We start from the raw sequence: 16,966 nt of genomic DNA on the forward strand, positions 1-16,966 counted from the left end.
TCATAAAACATAAGTAAGAGGAGGGTGGTTCTTTGTGATGGGGGTGTGTGAGGACCAAGACAGCAAACTTCCATGATGTCTATAACATGCCCTCTAAATAACCTCTTCGGTTGAGCTGTGGATTAGCCAGTGGGGAGAAACCTCTGAAGAAACTGGGAATGAGGCTTTTCTGTGCCTAGTTTTGTAAAGGAGAAGACTGGTTTTGGTAGCATTTAATGGTGCATTTGTCTTGTTGCAGGTGAGGCCGGCGCCAGCATTATTCGGGTATCAAAAGAAGCCCGGAAGAGGTTCTTGGGCCCTCTCCACCCCTCTTTCAACTTGGTGAAAACCATTCGGATGTCCCTGTCCAAGGTGGTGCCAGAGAATGGGCATGAGGTTGCAGCAGGACGTTTGGGTATTTCCCTGACACGGGTCTCTGATGGAGAAAATGTGATACTGTCAGACTTCAATTCCAAGGAGGAACTGATCCAGGTGAATGGACTCTTACTGCAGAGGGCTGGGCAGGAACTACACGCAGTTCTGTTTTGCCTTGGTCTCCAAATGTCCTTAGTAATGGAGTATAATTGTCAGCACATGCCAGCATGGTGTTCTGAGAACAGTAATAGTTTCAGTAGGTTTTGATCTGATTCTTAGATTCTGGATCTCTTTCTCCTTCAGGCCTGTATCTGCAGCACCTTTATCCCTGTCTACTGTGGGCTGATACCTCCAACCTTGCGTGGAGTGGTAAGTAAGATCCTAAGATGGTCCTTCATTAAATTACATACTAATGAGTAAGTTTTGACAATGTTATTGCATGCCTGCTGGCAGCATTTATCTGAAGAGACACAAGAAATTCCCAAATAAACAACTTCCAGCAGTGGATAGGCCTTCTTTCCACTGCTGCTCACAGTTGCCTATAAATATCCCGAAGACCAGTGGATTTAACATATAGTAATACATACAGTCTGGGGAAGGGCTGGCTGACTTAGAGTGTTCTCATGGCTGCATGGTACAACACTTTCCATCACTGAGGCTCCAGCTGTCTGCATGTGGAAAGAAGTTCGGCTCAGGATAAAAGTGATGAGTGTAGTCCCTCTCCCATGTGCCTGACACTTTCTGCAGGGTTTTAACTAGTGGTGTGGATACTGGCCTTCTTTTCCATGGAGTTCTTCCTGTACTTTCTCTGACAATAATGCTCTGCTGCACACCAGAGCTTTCTTTAAATTGTGTCCAAGAGCAATTTATCCCTCTGTGTTGGCATGTTAGAAATGAAAGCTGTGCAGAGCTGCAGCATTTCTGGATATTGCAGTCATGTTTTAAGGGTCTCCTGGTTGAGCTTGGCCTCCCTTGTGCTACACAGGTTAATGAACACATTAAAAGACAGGGGTTTTGCAAACTACACAGTCAAAAGTGAGAGGAAGAACTGTTATAAAATATGTGCCCTGATTTACCATAAGTGATCTGTCCGAAGTGCCTCTGTCTGTCAGAGCACAGCATCAAATCTGTTCTGATTGCTACCTGTGTCCTAAAAGTGAGGTCAGTTTTGCTCCTACATAATACACAGCTGGGCTGGTTTTGTCTTGTGCAAGCATGTTGGTCAGGGAAATGACCTGGAGGAGATGTCCAGTGTTATCCAGCCCTTCAGAGAAGTGACAGAATCAGTAATGGTTTGGTATTTGATCAGCAGCTGCAGCCAGGGCTTTTTCCCTTCAGCTGGTGGGACCATAGCAGTGGCTCTTGCCTTATACCTCTTTAGGGCTAATTAAGGTCAGTGTGCATCAGGAAAAAATCTCACAATTCCAAAACTGTGTACAACATCAGGGTTTCTGGAATGTGCAGCTGCCCTGGCACACTGAGGGATAACTTCTCATGGGAAAAGGTGGGGAAGAAATATGAGATGAGGAAATTTAATTCCTACCTCTTCCCCAGAAAAGCATGGCTCTGAAGGGGGATTGCAGATGAGGTAAGGGGTTAAATTGGGTTGGGTATGAGCTTGGGAAATGGTTTTGAAAATGAATGCATGCTTCCTAGCATGCCTGTGGTGACTGTATTTGCCACAGAATAAACTGACAGGCCTGGCACAAAGCAATGTCTTTTCAAGGCAATGTTTCTGTGTGCAAGGTGCAAAATCTATCTTTTGCCTTCTTCCTAAATTTTTTCCAGTGTTCACTTCTCTGAGATCTGGTAGTCTCATGGAGTGGATGATGGAGATGGGCAGGGGAATTTAAAAACCCCTAAACACTTAAACATTGAGAAATCAAAAAGTTGGTAACTGACCTGGCAACACAGACAATAGTTGTGAATTGTCTGCAGCATGTGGGTGAGATGAATCCCTGGCAAAGGTCACAAAGCTGATTGTCAAATCATGGTTGTGAGGGACCCTGTGCACAGGAGAACATGATAAAGGAGTGGAAGTGGTCACCCCAGTCTGAGCCATCCCCTAAAGTTGCTGCTGCTTGTGCCTGCAGGCAGCTGGTGGTTCCAGCCTGTGGTTTTGGGCTGTTCTGGGCTTTGCAGGAGGCTGGAGAGTGGTTACACTTAGGTTACTGGAGATTCAAGCAAATCCAAAGAAGTGGCAGCTGAGCTTTACTGAGGAATGTTAATCAGCATTGCTTGGAAGCAGTAGACCAGAGAGTGGCGTGTGCAGGTGTACTCCTGGATTTCTATGGAGTCAGAAGGCTTTGCCTGTCATCTCTGTTGCAGTTGAGCCTTTTTTTTTTAATGGCATTTGTGCAGTCATGCTGCCACCCTCAGGAAAATGTGTCTTCTGCATCCTTACTGCAAAACTAGTGTTGTCCAGTGCTAAAGCTTACCTCCTTTTTTTTTTTTAAACAAAGTGCATGCTGCCTGCTTTGCTCTTCTGGTCCCACTCAGCATTCTGGAATCTCATCCTTGCAAAAGGAGTCAGGCAGATGTCTCCAACTCCAGCTGTGCCTAGTCTGGCTCTCAGTGGAGTAGCTTTGGGAAGAGGATGACAATGGCATTTTGCTGTGGTTGCTTTAGGCTTAGGGAACACTGATGCCCACTTTAAATGGGAGAGAGGGTTCCATTGATTGTTGGCATCTCTGTTATCAGAAAACATCTTGTGAGCAAGATGAGTTACTGATCTGAGAGGATGTACTTACCCTTGAGTTTAATCTATCCTGTCCTTACACTTCCTTCACTATCCAAATTCAGGTGGTGTAGGAGTCTCTAAGTGCCTCTCTTGACACAGTGTTTGGCGAGCAAGGGCTGCCATGAGGGTAAAATGTCCTGTGCTCTGAGTTTGGGCTGCTGTACCTACAACTGTAATCACAAGCCGTCTCCTGTGAAGCTGTAGGCTCTATGCAAAGGTAGCCCTGAGGTTTAGTTCGCCTCCCAAGAAGGGAATGTGCAGTCCATGCTGACCCTGTTGCATCAATGGCATCTGGCTTGCTATAGCTGAATTCAATTTTTTTCAGCCCATGAACTGTTCAGGTTCAGAGAAGCTGCTTGAGGTCTCTATCTTGTCTGTCATCCAGAGCAAGAGAGAACAAAGTGCAAAGCACCCTCCAGGCAACACATCCGATGTTTTCCTAGGCATTGTGCAGCAAAAGAGCAATGGTGGCGGTCAGTCTGCCTGTGAGACAAGACAAAGCAAGATGCAGAATGGAGCACCTTCTCCTTCAATCAGTGTTTCTGTGCTCTGCCTCAGGGTTTAGCCTCTACTGGCTCAGCTTCTCACCCAGCAGAGCGCTGAAAGATGTTTAGAGCTGCTACTTGTGGGGCTGCATAGCCCCTGAATCATGATTTGTGTTTGGGAAGGAAGGAAACAGATCCAGGCTTGCAGGATCAACCCTGATATGAAACCAGCAGAATTCTTCTTTAGCTGAGGTTCACAAGAGCTGGAATTGTTGTTCTGCAAAGACCCCCAGCTTCTTTCTCTTTTGGCGTGACCAACATCCTTTTCCTGTTATCTTTTGCATGTTGCTTACTCTGCCAAAACCTGTGATAAGGGATTGTCTTGCTCAGCTCCTTATGCAATTACAGTATCCAGTGAATGTTTTGAGAACATATTATTGGGGTTGCCCTTCCTGCAAGGGTAAAAAATGTGTTTATGGTACAGAAGTACAGAACATTCTCTGATAAAAGGGTGCCTGTTAAGAGCAAAACCAGAAGTCCCTTGTGCTCTGTTATCACACCAGAGCAAGTGGATTCCCAATGTGTATGCATGTGTTGGGATTGCTGCTTGGTAAGCCCACTAGCAACAAATCAGCTGGTTTTACTCATAGGTAACAAACCTTCTGCCAGTGGGGACTTGTGTCTGAGCTTATTCATTTTGAACACAAGTGAAAAATGGCACAATGTCACAGTGTGACAGCTTAGATCAGTGCTAATTTACACTGCATGTAGTTGTTGGTGTGTATTACTATTTAATTGCACAGCAGTCAGACTGCATAGGAGATGTCAGTCAGCAGTCACACAAGTGAATGTGCCTTTCTTACTGAACACTTGTAAGCAGCACACTCAAGCAATAAAAAACACATAGCAAAAGGAGTTGTTATAAACAACATAGCTGCGCTATTACTGGATTTTATTCCTCCAATGCTGGGGTGCTGGGGTATGTATTCCATTCTCTTCCCAAGTTGTTGGCACAAACAGGAAGAGGGACATGGAGTAAAATAGCTCCTTGATCAGTTGTGAGAATGAAGATTGCTGCATTTGTCTTGATTTCAGAGATATGTTGATGGAGGGATTTCTGACAATTTGCCCCAATATGAGCTGAAGAACACAATCACAGTGTCTCCTTTCTCGGGAGAGAGTGATATCTGCCCACGGGACAGTTCCACAAATATGCACGAGCTGAGAGTCACCAATACGAGCATCCAGTTCAACCTCCGCAACCTCTACCGCCTCTCAAAGGCCCTGTTTCCTCCGGAGCCACAGGTGAGTTTCCTGGTCACACCAAACTTGGGGACCACAGATCTTGGGCACTGGCTATACTGTGTGCACTTTGGCAGGAGAAGATTGCAGACACTGTTAGTTTTGTATCTCGTGCTTTGTCTTGAATCTTGACATTATCAGCCCAGTGAGTTGCTAAACCTTGAGCACCTGCACAAGGGTTTGTCTTCATTTTCTACTTGAATATATGGAATTCAGGTGGTAGCAGTTGCTTGGACAGCATTCCTATGGTGCTCTCTCTAGAGTAGTCTTTGCCTGGAAATTAGGCTCACTGTAAACAAAGATGTATTGACCATCAGAACCAATGCGCACTTCAGTGTGTTAAGGTAGGGATGGAGCTGCCAGTATGAAGCCTTTCTACTATATCAGTGTAGCAAGTGACACTGCAAACGTTGTGTACTTCTGAGAAGATGCAAGTGCCAGATAGCCCTGACATTTGGACATAATAAGCATGCATTCATGTGCTGAATGAGTTGGGCAAGTTTTTTCCAACCCCCTCTCTAGTCTTAGCTGGCTATATCTGCAAACACAATGGCCCTTCCTGGCACCTGCAGGGAAGTATTCTGGGCTGCTTGTCAGAGTGACTGCCTGAAGGATGCCCACAGCAGCATCAGCTGTTGATGGGGCAGTGAGGTAGCTGCAACTCTGTGCCCCCACTTAAGTAGGATTCTAGGTGTCCCTTCCAATCTAAATTGTCCTGTGATTCCCATAGCCAATGTATTAATGCTATACCTCCCATTCCTGCTCAAAGCCTGAGCAGGGCTAGCAAGAATGAAACTTGTTTTTTGGGATAGCTCAGGAGTCAGGAGAATTCCTCTGAAGCCAACATTGTGGTAGGTATTTGCTCAACCAGTTTCCACATGAAACTTTCCTTCCTCTGCCCACAGGTGCTGCGGGATATGTGCAAGCAGGGCTATCGCGATGCATTGCACTTCCTGAAGAAGAATGGTAAGGCACTGGCTATTTCTACGGTGCACTGATTTGTCTGTTCTGTGCCACAGTTGGTGCCTTGGCTTTGAGAGTAGTTGATGGTGCATATGAAAGGAGGAAAGGAAGAACTGAACTGTCCCTCATATACTAGGGTATGGAATAATCTTCAATGAGTCTTGCCCTTCAGGAAGGAGAGGTGGAGTGGTGACCTTTGCAGTTACCAACACAGTTGCTGGGCAGCAGTGCCATTTGGACCTCCTGCAGACACCCTGCTGCTCTCCGTGCGCAGCTGGGTCTGTGTGGTGCTGCCTTCAGGGTCCCAGTGCCAGACACTTGGGCGCTGCTCTCCTGTGTCCAGCGGCTGCAGCGCTGGGTGTGCGCTTGCTGCCACCTCGTGTCCGGGATAACTGGGATTGCACCGCAGGTGGGAAATCTTGCCTGCAAGATGGGTGACTGGCAGATTATAGCAACAAAACTCTGCAAAACAGCAGCCTGCGGAACTTAAAAGGGACCTGAGGGGAGTTAGGCTGAAGCAAGGACTGACACTCTAAAGGCAGGGCAGCTGGTTCGTGTCATCCTTACAGTATAACTTCTCTTCTCAGGTCTCCTTCATCGTCCAAGTCCTGCCCGTCCTCTCCTTGCCATAGAAGCACCTCCAGGAGAGAAGAAAGAGGAAGAAACAGAAGCTGAGGACCAACTAGAGGACAACACTGCCCTTGCTGTTGTTGAAGAGCATATCTTTGAACACTTGCCTCCCAGACTGAACCAAGGTATGATTCAAAGGGAGAGATCACAGGTAATCTTCCTGTGCTGCCTGGTCTGCCTCAGAAGATTACTGGGATGTGTGGTTATTGTGTATAGCTGGGGTTGGTCATGCCCAGGGACTGAAATGACACCTGCTGAAGGTTAGATGGATTGGAGGTCTCAGATAAAGTTGTGGCTCATACTGGACTGAGAGAAGTTGATTCATTTGACAGTGTTCTACATGGTAAGGAGAGGGTCTTGCTGCTCACTCCTTTAGAGTCTGATAAAGGTGAAAGCTGCTGGTTTTAGCTGTGCTCAGGGAATTACTAACCTGAGCAAGATTTTCTTAGAAGTGGGGGGTAGCAGCCTCAGGCTGAGTAACTTCTGAAGTATGACAAGAAAAGAGTGTCCCACTGGGGATATTCAGCCATGGTTTCTTCTGCCTTCAGCTCTCCTGGAGGCTTGTGCTGAAAGAAGAAGTTTCTTGACTGGCCTGAGCAACATGCTGCCTGTGCGTGTGGCCATGGCCATGATGGTCCCATACATGCTGCCTCTGGAGTCTGCAGTTTCCTTCACTGTCAGGTGAGCCTTGGGCTGGTCCCTCAATGGTGCTCTTCCCAGTGCAGACAAGTATTTCATGTAGCTGTAGTGTTTGGCCAGAGTGGGATTCTCTCTAATTCTGCACTGCTGGTGTTCTGGGGAAGAAGCTCTTGACATTTACCAGATATGACTAAAAAAACCAACCAACCAAACCCCCACAAAACCAGAACCCCAAAACAAAACAAAAACAAAGAACCCCAAACTTTTCCTATCTTCCTATATCATTTAGTTACAACCACTACTTCCAGCTTGAAGGAAGATTGCTGTGTGCTAGAACTTGCCCCAGAATATGGTGATAAATTTTTGAGCCTTAAGAGAGACTTTGGAGCTGGTGCTCTTTTAATCATATTCCTTTGCATGGCCCAGCTAATGGTTGTCTCCTGTCTCTTTACAGGTTGCTAGAATGGCTCCCAGATATCCCTGAGGATATAAGATGGATGAGGGAGCAGATGACAGAAATCTGCAACTATCTAGTGAAGAAAGCCAAGAAGAAACTGGGCAGCCATCTTTCAGCCAGGTATGGCTGCTTTTCTTTGCAGCACTGTTCTGGAGGGGCCCTTCATTTCCCCTTACATCTTTGAATTCTAGAGACTCTATTCCACTGGAGCAGAGCAAATAAGGCACAAATTGACCAGAAGGATTTAGCACTTAGGCTGAAATGCAAATCTGGTCCTTGGTTGCTTGGCTTCTTTAATTGTCAGATAGACTCCTTTGTCCCATTATAGGAGACAAAGTCTAATTTTCCCCTGTTATGGGGGACATTGTCTAAAGTAAGTCTGATTAAAACAGTATGCCAGCTTATTTCATGCTCCTTCTACAAGACAGAGGTGCTTGTCTTTGACATTTGCTGGCCCAGGATCCCCTGAAAGTCCTTTCTGAGAAGTACTTGTGTTCAAATGACCTCTTCTACCTCAATATCTCAGCCTGGTTTTTGTGGGGAGGGAATATGGTGGCCAGGGAACACAAAAGAGTTTCCAAATGAGACTGAGTGCTTTGGACCTGTGTGTGTGCCTGTGCTTCTGGACTGAACTCCTGCAATAGTCCCTGGCTTGAGGCTGTGGCAAGACTGTTGTGTGGATGAGGGTAGGAAACTCTCACAGTAGATGTCAGGGGGCCCCAGGTGTGATTTGATCCTAATACAAAGGTATGATTCTTACCCAAAAGAGTTCATGGTCTGAATAACTGAGAGATGTGAGGGGGGAAAATGGGTACACAGAGACTTCTCACTAAAATCATGTAGTCAGTTTAGTACAAAACAGGACTGTGGTACTGGAGCTCTCTAGTCTGGTGGCCTGCTTAAGTCTTCCCATGTACTGAGTCTTTGAATGTGTTTACCTTTCAGGCTTTACTACCACCTCGAGCTCGGAGGGCCCCAGAAGCTGCCAATTTCTCCCCTGGCACCTTGTGGTGAAGCACTGCCCATGTGGATGAGGAGCAACCGCTCGGTTTCTGACGTCATGATGAAGTGGGAGGAGTACCAGCGCCAGCTCATGCTGGGCTTGCTCTGCATCAACGTGGACATGCAAGCCTCCCTCTTCCCTCGGGAAGGGTTTCAGTTAAAGCTTCCACCTCTAGACTGTGCAAAAGAGTGCCTGCCACTCTTCTGAGCCTGCTGCTGTTGAGGGGATGAGAGTGGGTGGGAAGGAGAATGGACATAGGGTAGCACCAGTCTCATCCCTCAGCAGTGGGCTGCCCCATGCTCCCGAGTATGTTGCAAAGCGGAGACTGGTGGAATTGACTGTAGCCATTTGTTGCCCACTGGGCCAAGCAAGGGACCTTTGTGTTCACAGCCACACACAGGCTGATTCCTTGCTCTAGACTTGTGGTGAGGCCTGGCCATTGCCTGTGGCCAGGCTGATGCTGACCCAGCTGGGCTCTCCCAAATAGTGCACTTTGAATTGCCACTGGCTTTTTGCCACCAAATAACCAGGATGTAGATGACGCTCTCAAGTTCATACAGCTTTTATCACCTTTGGTTTTTCAGAGCATGTGTCTTGATTTCTCTCCTTAAATCACATTAGTTCTTCGTGCTACTGAAAGATGAAGTAGCCTCTTGCCAAACAAATTTTTCTCATGGCTTTCAAATCTCCTTCAGACTTTCTTCTTTGCTGAAACCATGTCCTTTCCTCTCTCCCTTAATTGCATCCACACCAGAAGCTGGAGCTGGTCCTGCAGAAGACTACACTGGAACTGCAGAAGTGTAGAATCAGTTTTCCCTGATTCATGTTGTCCTCATCTCTCCCTTTTTGATATGGGTCCTCAGGGAACTACTGTGACTTGAACTCTGAGTGTTAAGTGATTGAGCTTATTTAAAGAAGTAATTTTGACTTTTTTTTTTTTTCAGGGAAACATGTTGAATTTGAGGCCCTGTTCCTGACTCTGTGAATGGAATTAGTGTGGGGTTGCCCTGAAAAAAGCTCAGCCTGGCTATCTCAGGATCAACTTAGCAGCTGAAGCAATATGAAGTGATTGTAGAAAGATGAGAATTGTGCGGGGCATGTTATTTTTGGGAGGCTTGTGGTGGAGTGTCACAGCAAGTGCTGGGGAAGTGGCTGCCTCTGACGGGGTCAGTTGGGCTTTGCTCCTTCTTAAGGGGCTGTACAACTGAGGCAAATTCCAAGTGGGTGATACAGAATGGATCTCCTGCCAAACTGAGACTTCTATCTCTCTTTTGCTCAGAAAGTTTGGTTGTTGAGGCTTTGGAGTGAGAAGGATTTAGGCTTGTAGCTACACCAGCATCACAGCCTGCCTGACTTGTATTGTGGCTCAGAGGTCCTGCTCTACAGCTAGCAATAGCAGGAGCATGAGAAGGGAAGACTGTTGATGCAGATGCAGCCACTTGGAACTGGCTCCTCTTTGTCTTGCCCCTTAAAAGACCAGAGCTGTAGCAGAGCAGGACTCTTGAGGCACTGCCTTCTCCACAGTGGTCTGGTTGTGGCTTGTGTGAGAAGTATGAACTCCCTGCTCTAAACAGGGTGAGACGTGGCTTCCTGTGGGGATTGCATGGACTTAAACTTAGGTCTTCACACTCTGACAAACCCAGCTCCTGGTATCTTTTTCTGCTGCTTGTCTTGCTACATGAGGCGTCTTCTGCCTCTCCTAGCACAAACAGTGTGCAATGGCCAAAGCAAACATATGCTGTCTTTGCTGGGGAGCAGGACAGGGTATTGGAAGCTGATTATGTAGCCTATACACAGAATAGTAATTTTTAATAGACTCTGTTTTGTACCTTAGATTTAGAGAGGGAAAATAAACCCAGAAGTTGTGCTAATCGCTGGAGAAAGTAGTAGATCTTCATGAGCAGTGTGGGTGACAGGGTAGGTGCTGTTTCCTATGAGCACAGTTGTGCACTGGGCATGGGTTTGGTGTTTGTGTGGAGATGGATAAGCATCAGGCCTTTCCTGCAGTGGCTGTGCCAAGCTGGGAGGCAATAGGGTGGGCCTCTGCCCAGAAGGCAGTGCAAGAATGAACTTGTGACTTAGATTGTCACCCCACTGCCCTTGCTGGACGAAACTATGTAACACAAGGGCCTGTGTAGTTTACAAAGCAGGCCTGCACTTATGCAGTCAGATTTAGTCTTAAGCTTTGCATAATTAAGTCAGGGAACAGGGAAGTCACTACAGGAAGAGAAAAAAATTGAGGATTCTGAAATCATGATAGAACATTCAATTACCAAACAAGTCAATCTTGTGATTGTTTAAAGCCCACAGAAAAAAATGCTAGATGCTAGTGGAAGTGAACCAGCAACAAGCTACTGTGACTTAGTGGGAGCAAGATGAATTTGATGAAAACTGGAACTGAGAAAAGGTATTCATTTTGTGGTTTGGTATGGGATTTCTTTTCTTTCACTGTTTTGGACTACCTTCTTGGGGGAATGGCACACACACAGCTACTTAGATTGCTACGTACATATCTCTTGTCCCTAGTGCACACAGAGCAATTGGCAAGAACATAGAGATATTTAGTGGCAAGAAATTAAGGCATTTTGTCCAGAAACAAAACATCAGAGAGGGGCAAAACTGCATAAGAAAAATCTTGTGTTTAGGATGTTTAGGAGCTGCTGCCCTTTTGACTTTTTGAGTTAATAGATGGGTGGAGAAAATGATGCAAGTATTTTTTTATCCCTTCTTCCTGGACTGGTAAAACCACTGAGTGATTATGTAAACCACTAAACTATGAAATAAAATACTCTTGGCAACAGAGCGTGCTAAGAAGTTGCAGCTTGGCACCTTTATCCCTTGCCTTTTGCATCAGAACTGACCGGGCTGATGCCACTGTCTTCCAGTGCTCTGATCCAGAAGGCTTGGGGATTTTGGTTCATACATTTCAAGAGACTACCAGCTGTGCCTGGTAAAAGGCCTGAGTTTTGTTCTGTGTTTCACCTCATCTGTAGTTTAAGTTAATATAATAACTTCTCAACAAGAAACTTTTGTACACTTCAAACTATAACCACAAATCAAAGACTGGCTTTAAAAATAAAGGTCTAACTCTTCACAAGGAAATTCCTGTTCTCCCTATGCTAATTTGCAGAGTGTGAAGGATACTGGGAAAGTACCACTCTGTATTAACCCTTTCTTTGCCTGTTTTTATTCCCTAAGTGTTACAATGGCTATTATAGGCTTTATAGATTTGAGCTCTGATAAAGGAACTGCAGATCTGTTAAAAATACCTGAAACTAGCCTCATTTTCCTTTTTAAAAGTTTTACCCATTTGCTTGAAATTCTTGCTGCTTGTCCATCACAGATTGCAAAGGATGAAGGAATTAGGGAAGATAACCTTTCCCACTGATGTAGAAAAAGGGCTGTGTCAGCTTGTGAATAGCTTTTTGTTATGCAGTGCTGCCTTGTCTAGATGAGACCCCACTCTTTTCGAAATCTCTGGAAACCTTGTGATAGGCTCTGGATTGGATATGGAGGGGTTTATTACAACAGTGCTCACTGGAACTGTTCAGCCCCTTGTTCTGTGTGTACCTCATGGTGTGCAAAGTTGTCTTCTGGGCAGCCATTGGTGATTAACCCTCATATGCCAAGTCTTTAGGAGCAAGGTCATCTGTGGCAGTCAGTCCTTTCTGCTCCAGATTGTGTCACTGGGTGGCCCAGCCAGGCTCTCCAGTGTATGGTGAGTGAGAGGTCAGGTTCCTGGACAAAAATTCATCTTGTAGTCCACGTCCAATGGTCCTTATAGCATTCACTAGATTTCTGCAGGAGTCCCAACTCTTGCCCTTTCCACTGTTTCACATAAAGGGTCTGTGCATTCAGGAATCCACTATTTTTTCCTCCTTCCTGTGTTAGTAATTGCTGCTTTTAACAAGTCTAATGGTGACCTTGTTGTGCATCTAACCAGCCCCTAACCTGTACAACACTGTAGAGTTGTTTTGTGTACAACAGTCCATGCCTATGGCATGCTCTGTAACCTACAAGTAGTGTGTAGTGTAATTGGTTTGGTTTGCTGCCTGCCCTACTGCTAATACTGTTGCAAGCTGATTTTCAAGGGGTAGGAGAAAATACTGACCACTATATATAGGACCTAGGAATTGTCCTCTCATGGCTTCTTGGAAGGCTGTGTACCTGCAACACTCAGAGGATAAAAGAGAATCTGCTGTCTGCCAGCACTGGTGTGTCTCTAGTACTTTTATATTCCCCAGTGGTTTTATTAATTTATAAAAATTATCTAGTAATTCACTACTTCCTTGAAGAAAAGAGCTCTCACTTCTGCCAAAGCGGTTGTGGGAGAAATACATGAAGCTCCCTGTGTTTATTCTTTATGGGAATAAAACAATAGTAAATTTCTAGTAAATATATGCCAGATGTGGTGGGTGGCAGGGCCGCCAAAGTCAGAGGGCCTTGCCAACACTTTTCTCAAGCTTTGTTTCTGTCTTCTCCTTAAATCAGTGAGAGAATGGACCACCTCACCTGGCTGCCATGTCAGCCAGATTGTTTGTGCCAAACACACACTGTGCCTTTACAGTGGGCCTCCTGTCCCTCTGGTGTCTGCCTTTCTGAGTGCAGCAGGACTCGCTCCCCTCTCCTTTCCCTCCTTCCCCTTGCCTGCTGGTGGGACATTGCTCCTTTTCCAACCTGCAGGCAGCTCCACTAGGACAGCCCCTAACTGCATCCACCTCACTCTTTGGATCCACATCAGCCCTCCTGCACAGGGAGGATGAAACTCTAGTTCCAAACAGAGGACTTGGAAATGTAACTTTGAAATAAATACCTCTCACTTCTGGGGTTTTCTCTTGTTCTTGAAAACAGCATCTAAACCAGCTCTTTGAGCTTTGTGTGTCCTGGGACTCCACTGCTGCTACTGAGTTTGAGAAGACCCTTAAGCACGCAACACATGTGGAGGTCCTGTGGAAATTACTGGTGTCAGAGCAGCAACTAGACCAGCAATAGCATAACAAGTTATGTATTTACGTAACAATGTCACTAAATAGTGTTCGCTTTAAAAGTTCAGTATTAAATTGTTGATGCTTTTTTTTCTCCCTTCCTGTTTCTATTTTCCAATGTTTTGCTGAAGAAAATGTAACTATTTATTTTGGCAGAAATATATCTTCTAATAAAAACTTTCTCAATATATTTACTTGGCTCTGGTAGGCTGCTTCTCTGTTAAAGGTTTATTAAATATTTTTCGGATGTACTGTATGATGTGGGTTTGTTTTGCTAAGCCCAAGCCCATTCAAGTTCCTCTTGGGGTCAATATTTATCAGTACACAAAAAGGGGGCCTTGATCTAGAGGTGCATTTTGGTCCAGTTCTGATTTACTCAAGCCTAAATGCCCCAAGTGCTGTTAGCCTCTGTTGATTTGAGCTCTATGGCAGACCCGGCTTTCCAGGAGGAATTAACCACCCTCTTGTGGGAATAGCATGTGTTTGGCACCTATGAAAGGGTTAGTAAAACGTTATTCACAAATCTGAAACTTCTCCATTACGGGACCACCTCTTGAGGAAACTGACCCGTCTTTCTAGAGAGTCTGTTTCCTCGCTGGTGAAATAGATGGTACTGTCTGTTGTGTGTCTGCCTGTTATGACAGATACTGAGGTCTGCTCCGGTTACTTACTCTACAGCTGGAGTGCATGGAAACCACCTGCCCTTGGCTTGTGGGATGGTCGGGGCTTTCCTTGGTGCCAGCCCAGGGATCTGGGCACGGCCGGGCTGCGCAGCTGGGGTCGCCCGGAGCAGGGACAAGAGCCTCGCACAGGCTGGGGCTTGGCGCTGCGCGGGTCTGCTGGACGCTGCAGGGCTCGGGCTCCTCTTTGTCCAGGCTTTTGACAGCCGGAAACTTTAGGAAGAGACTTTGTTATGTACTGTCACGTGACGAGGACAAATGCTGTAATTAGCATTATAGGATACACCTGGTAAAGCAAACAGCTTTCCTAACTTCCAATGACTGCAAAATAACAAAGCCCCCAGCCCGGTGCTGTTAATCAGTGAAATGGATAAAGCCGTAAAGCCGCCCGGGCGCTGCCTGCGGCTCCGCCGGGGGATTGGCTGCCAGCGGGGCTGGCTGCGCGGCTGTCCTGGCCCTCGGGGGTGCTGGCTCTCGGGGTGGGGGCTGTGCCGCTTGTCCCGAGGGGGCCGGTCCGGCTCCCGCTGCCGCCTGCCCGCCGGGTTCGGCCCGGCCGCCCTCCCGCGGCCTCGCTCATTTCCGGCCGGGGCCGCCCCGGCGCCAGGGGCGGCTCCGCTCCCGCCAGGGCGGCCGCAGGTGCCGCTCGCTTCCGCCGGGCCGGGCCAGGTAAGCGCCGTGCGGGCAGTCCGGGGCGGCAGCGGCACCGGCGGCATCGGGGCGGGGGTGCAGTGCTCCGGGGCCAGGCCTCTCCCCGGGGCAGCTACCGGCTGTGCCCGGCCGGGACCCGCAAACGAGCTGTTGGGGAGCGGCTGCCCCAGAGAAGGGCCCCGCCGGCCCCTTCACCCTCGCCTCACCGGCCTCCCCGCGGCTCTCCTGCGGCTGTGGGGAGAGGACAGCGGAGGGCTGGGGGCTCTGCATGCTGCGGGGTCCTCGCCTGGTCACAGCCACACACCTGCCCCGTCCCCAGCTGTCGGAGGTCCCTCGCCGGTGACGGACGGGTACGGAGCATCCACGTTCCTGTGCAACGCTGCCTTCTCCTGCACACAGCGCTCCTGAGGCGGAGCTGCGGCCGTGCCACGGGATGGGGAGCGCTGCCCTGGTGGGGTCCGGCATGGGGAGCTGCTGCCTCTTTTGCCTTCTCTCCTCTTCTGTCGCTGTGAAGCCTGCAGGCTCCTTTGATAAGCGGTCACGGAGCTTTGGTCTTTCTTGTTGAACCTGAATGGAGACCTTGTTATTTTCTCTTTTTCGATTATCCTTTGTTCTTTCTTGCCATGGTCCAGATGCTGCAGGTTCCTACAGCAGCTGTGTTTGTGCTGCTTCTCCTTTTCTGGAAGGAAAAAAGTACCACAGCTTTCCCTCTCCTAAGACTGTGGTGTCTTTCTCTTTAATATCTTGCACTCATGGGATGCACTTCGGTGAATTTGTGTGTTGAACTCAAGTCCTTCCTGTAGGACTTCCTGAAAATAGCTGCGGGGAAAAGAGGTCAGCTGAGGGGAAAAGAGCCTCAGACACAGGGAGATGGCTGTGCTCAGGAATATCCTGAGGAGGCAGGATAATCCAAACACAGCTTACTTGTTTAGTTGTGACTTGCTGAGTTCTTGCTTATTCTGGTGGTTGTTCTGCATCAGGGGGGGGCTCAGAATATCTTAATTTCTAGCTTTGCCTTTTGCAGGTTCAGAGGCAGTTGTATCTTATTTTTCATGCTCTAAAGCTACATTTATTTCTGAGGATCATCTAACCAGCTATATGTAGATGAATATATATACACATATACATCTCCTGAGGGCTATGGAAATTGCTTTTCTTGACCAAACAGATAATCAGTTTGGTCTGTCCTTTCAGTGTTCAGTTCAGGTGGTCCAGAGGAGGTTCTGAAAAGCTGCAGTGAGCTGGGGTGTCTCTTTGCCAGGACACCCTGCTCCACAGAGAGTGATGTGAGGCCTGAGATACAAAACTTTAGAATCCTTCATAAGAGGGTATAAAATGTCTTTGAAGCTACCTTGCTGGGCAAAAATTATTTTCATTCCCTGGAGCATCACTCTTCTCTTGGCCTCCTGTGGCAAGCTACAGTGGGAATATCAACTATATTCTGGAAAGTCTGCTTGGTTGTTTTGTCACCATCAGATAGGAAAATTTCTCCCCCACACTCCAATTTGATGCATCTGATGAATCAAGAGCCTCCTATCTGCTCACCTGAAGGTGGTGCTGCAAAGGAGAGCTCCAAGTGGGGCTGTCTTTAGCAGCACACAGACAGTGCTGGGGAACTGCTGTTCCTCATGACTTTGCCAGGCAGCCTCAGAAAATGAACTAATGGGACGAGGACAATCGACAGCAACAGAAATCACATGGGCTCAGCTCTGTGCACAATGCTCTTCATGGTCAGAGAGCTTTAAGGAAATTGATTCCTATGTACAGCAAACTAGGTTTGGTTTCCATAATGCAGCTGCTCACTGTCTAAATATTTTTGATTTCATAAGGCTGCTCTGGGGACTGAATTATCCCTCCTCTCCTCCCCTGCTTGCAGGAGCTTGTCTTGGATTTAAGGACAGTGATGAGAAACTTCATCTGTAGCAAATGTGTCATCTTCCACTGAGTGGAACAGCATCTCCCTCCTTCCTGCCAGATGCCTTGTCCTTGTAAAGTCTGGGGTGGAAAGACTTGGTTTACTTTGTACATCTGAATCTTTCATGATTCATTTGCTGTCTTCCAGAACAGCAGAATTGCAACA

General features: G+C 47.2%; 1 protein-coding gene across 1 annotated transcript in view; it reads left to right on the forward strand.

Moving 5' to 3' along the window:
- The window catches only part of PNPLA2 (patatin like phospholipase domain containing 2), a 28,796-nt gene extending 15,048 nt beyond the window's left edge, over positions 1–13,748 (forward strand). The window contains exons 2-9 of the mRNA XM_053944918.1: positions 239–471; positions 658–723; positions 4,675–4,884; positions 5,787–5,847; positions 6,432–6,599; positions 7,023–7,155; positions 7,568–7,690; positions 8,516–13,748. Of these exons, the coding sequence (XP_053800893.1) occupies positions 239–471; positions 658–723; positions 4,675–4,884; positions 5,787–5,847; positions 6,432–6,599; positions 7,023–7,155; positions 7,568–7,690; positions 8,516–8,780 (1,259 nt within the window). The 3' untranslated portion in view covers positions 8,781–13,748. The remainder of the gene's footprint in view (positions 1–238; positions 472–657; positions 724–4,674; positions 4,885–5,786; positions 5,848–6,431; positions 6,600–7,022; positions 7,156–7,567; positions 7,691–8,515) is intronic.
- Positions 13,749–16,966: the final 3,218 nt, after the last annotated feature.

The sequence above is a fragment of the Vidua chalybeata genome, chromosome 6, assembly GCF_026979565.1.
Source record: "Vidua chalybeata isolate OUT-0048 chromosome 6, bVidCha1 merged haplotype, whole genome shotgun sequence".
NCBI lineage: Eukaryota > Metazoa > Chordata > Aves > Passeriformes > Viduidae > Vidua > Vidua chalybeata.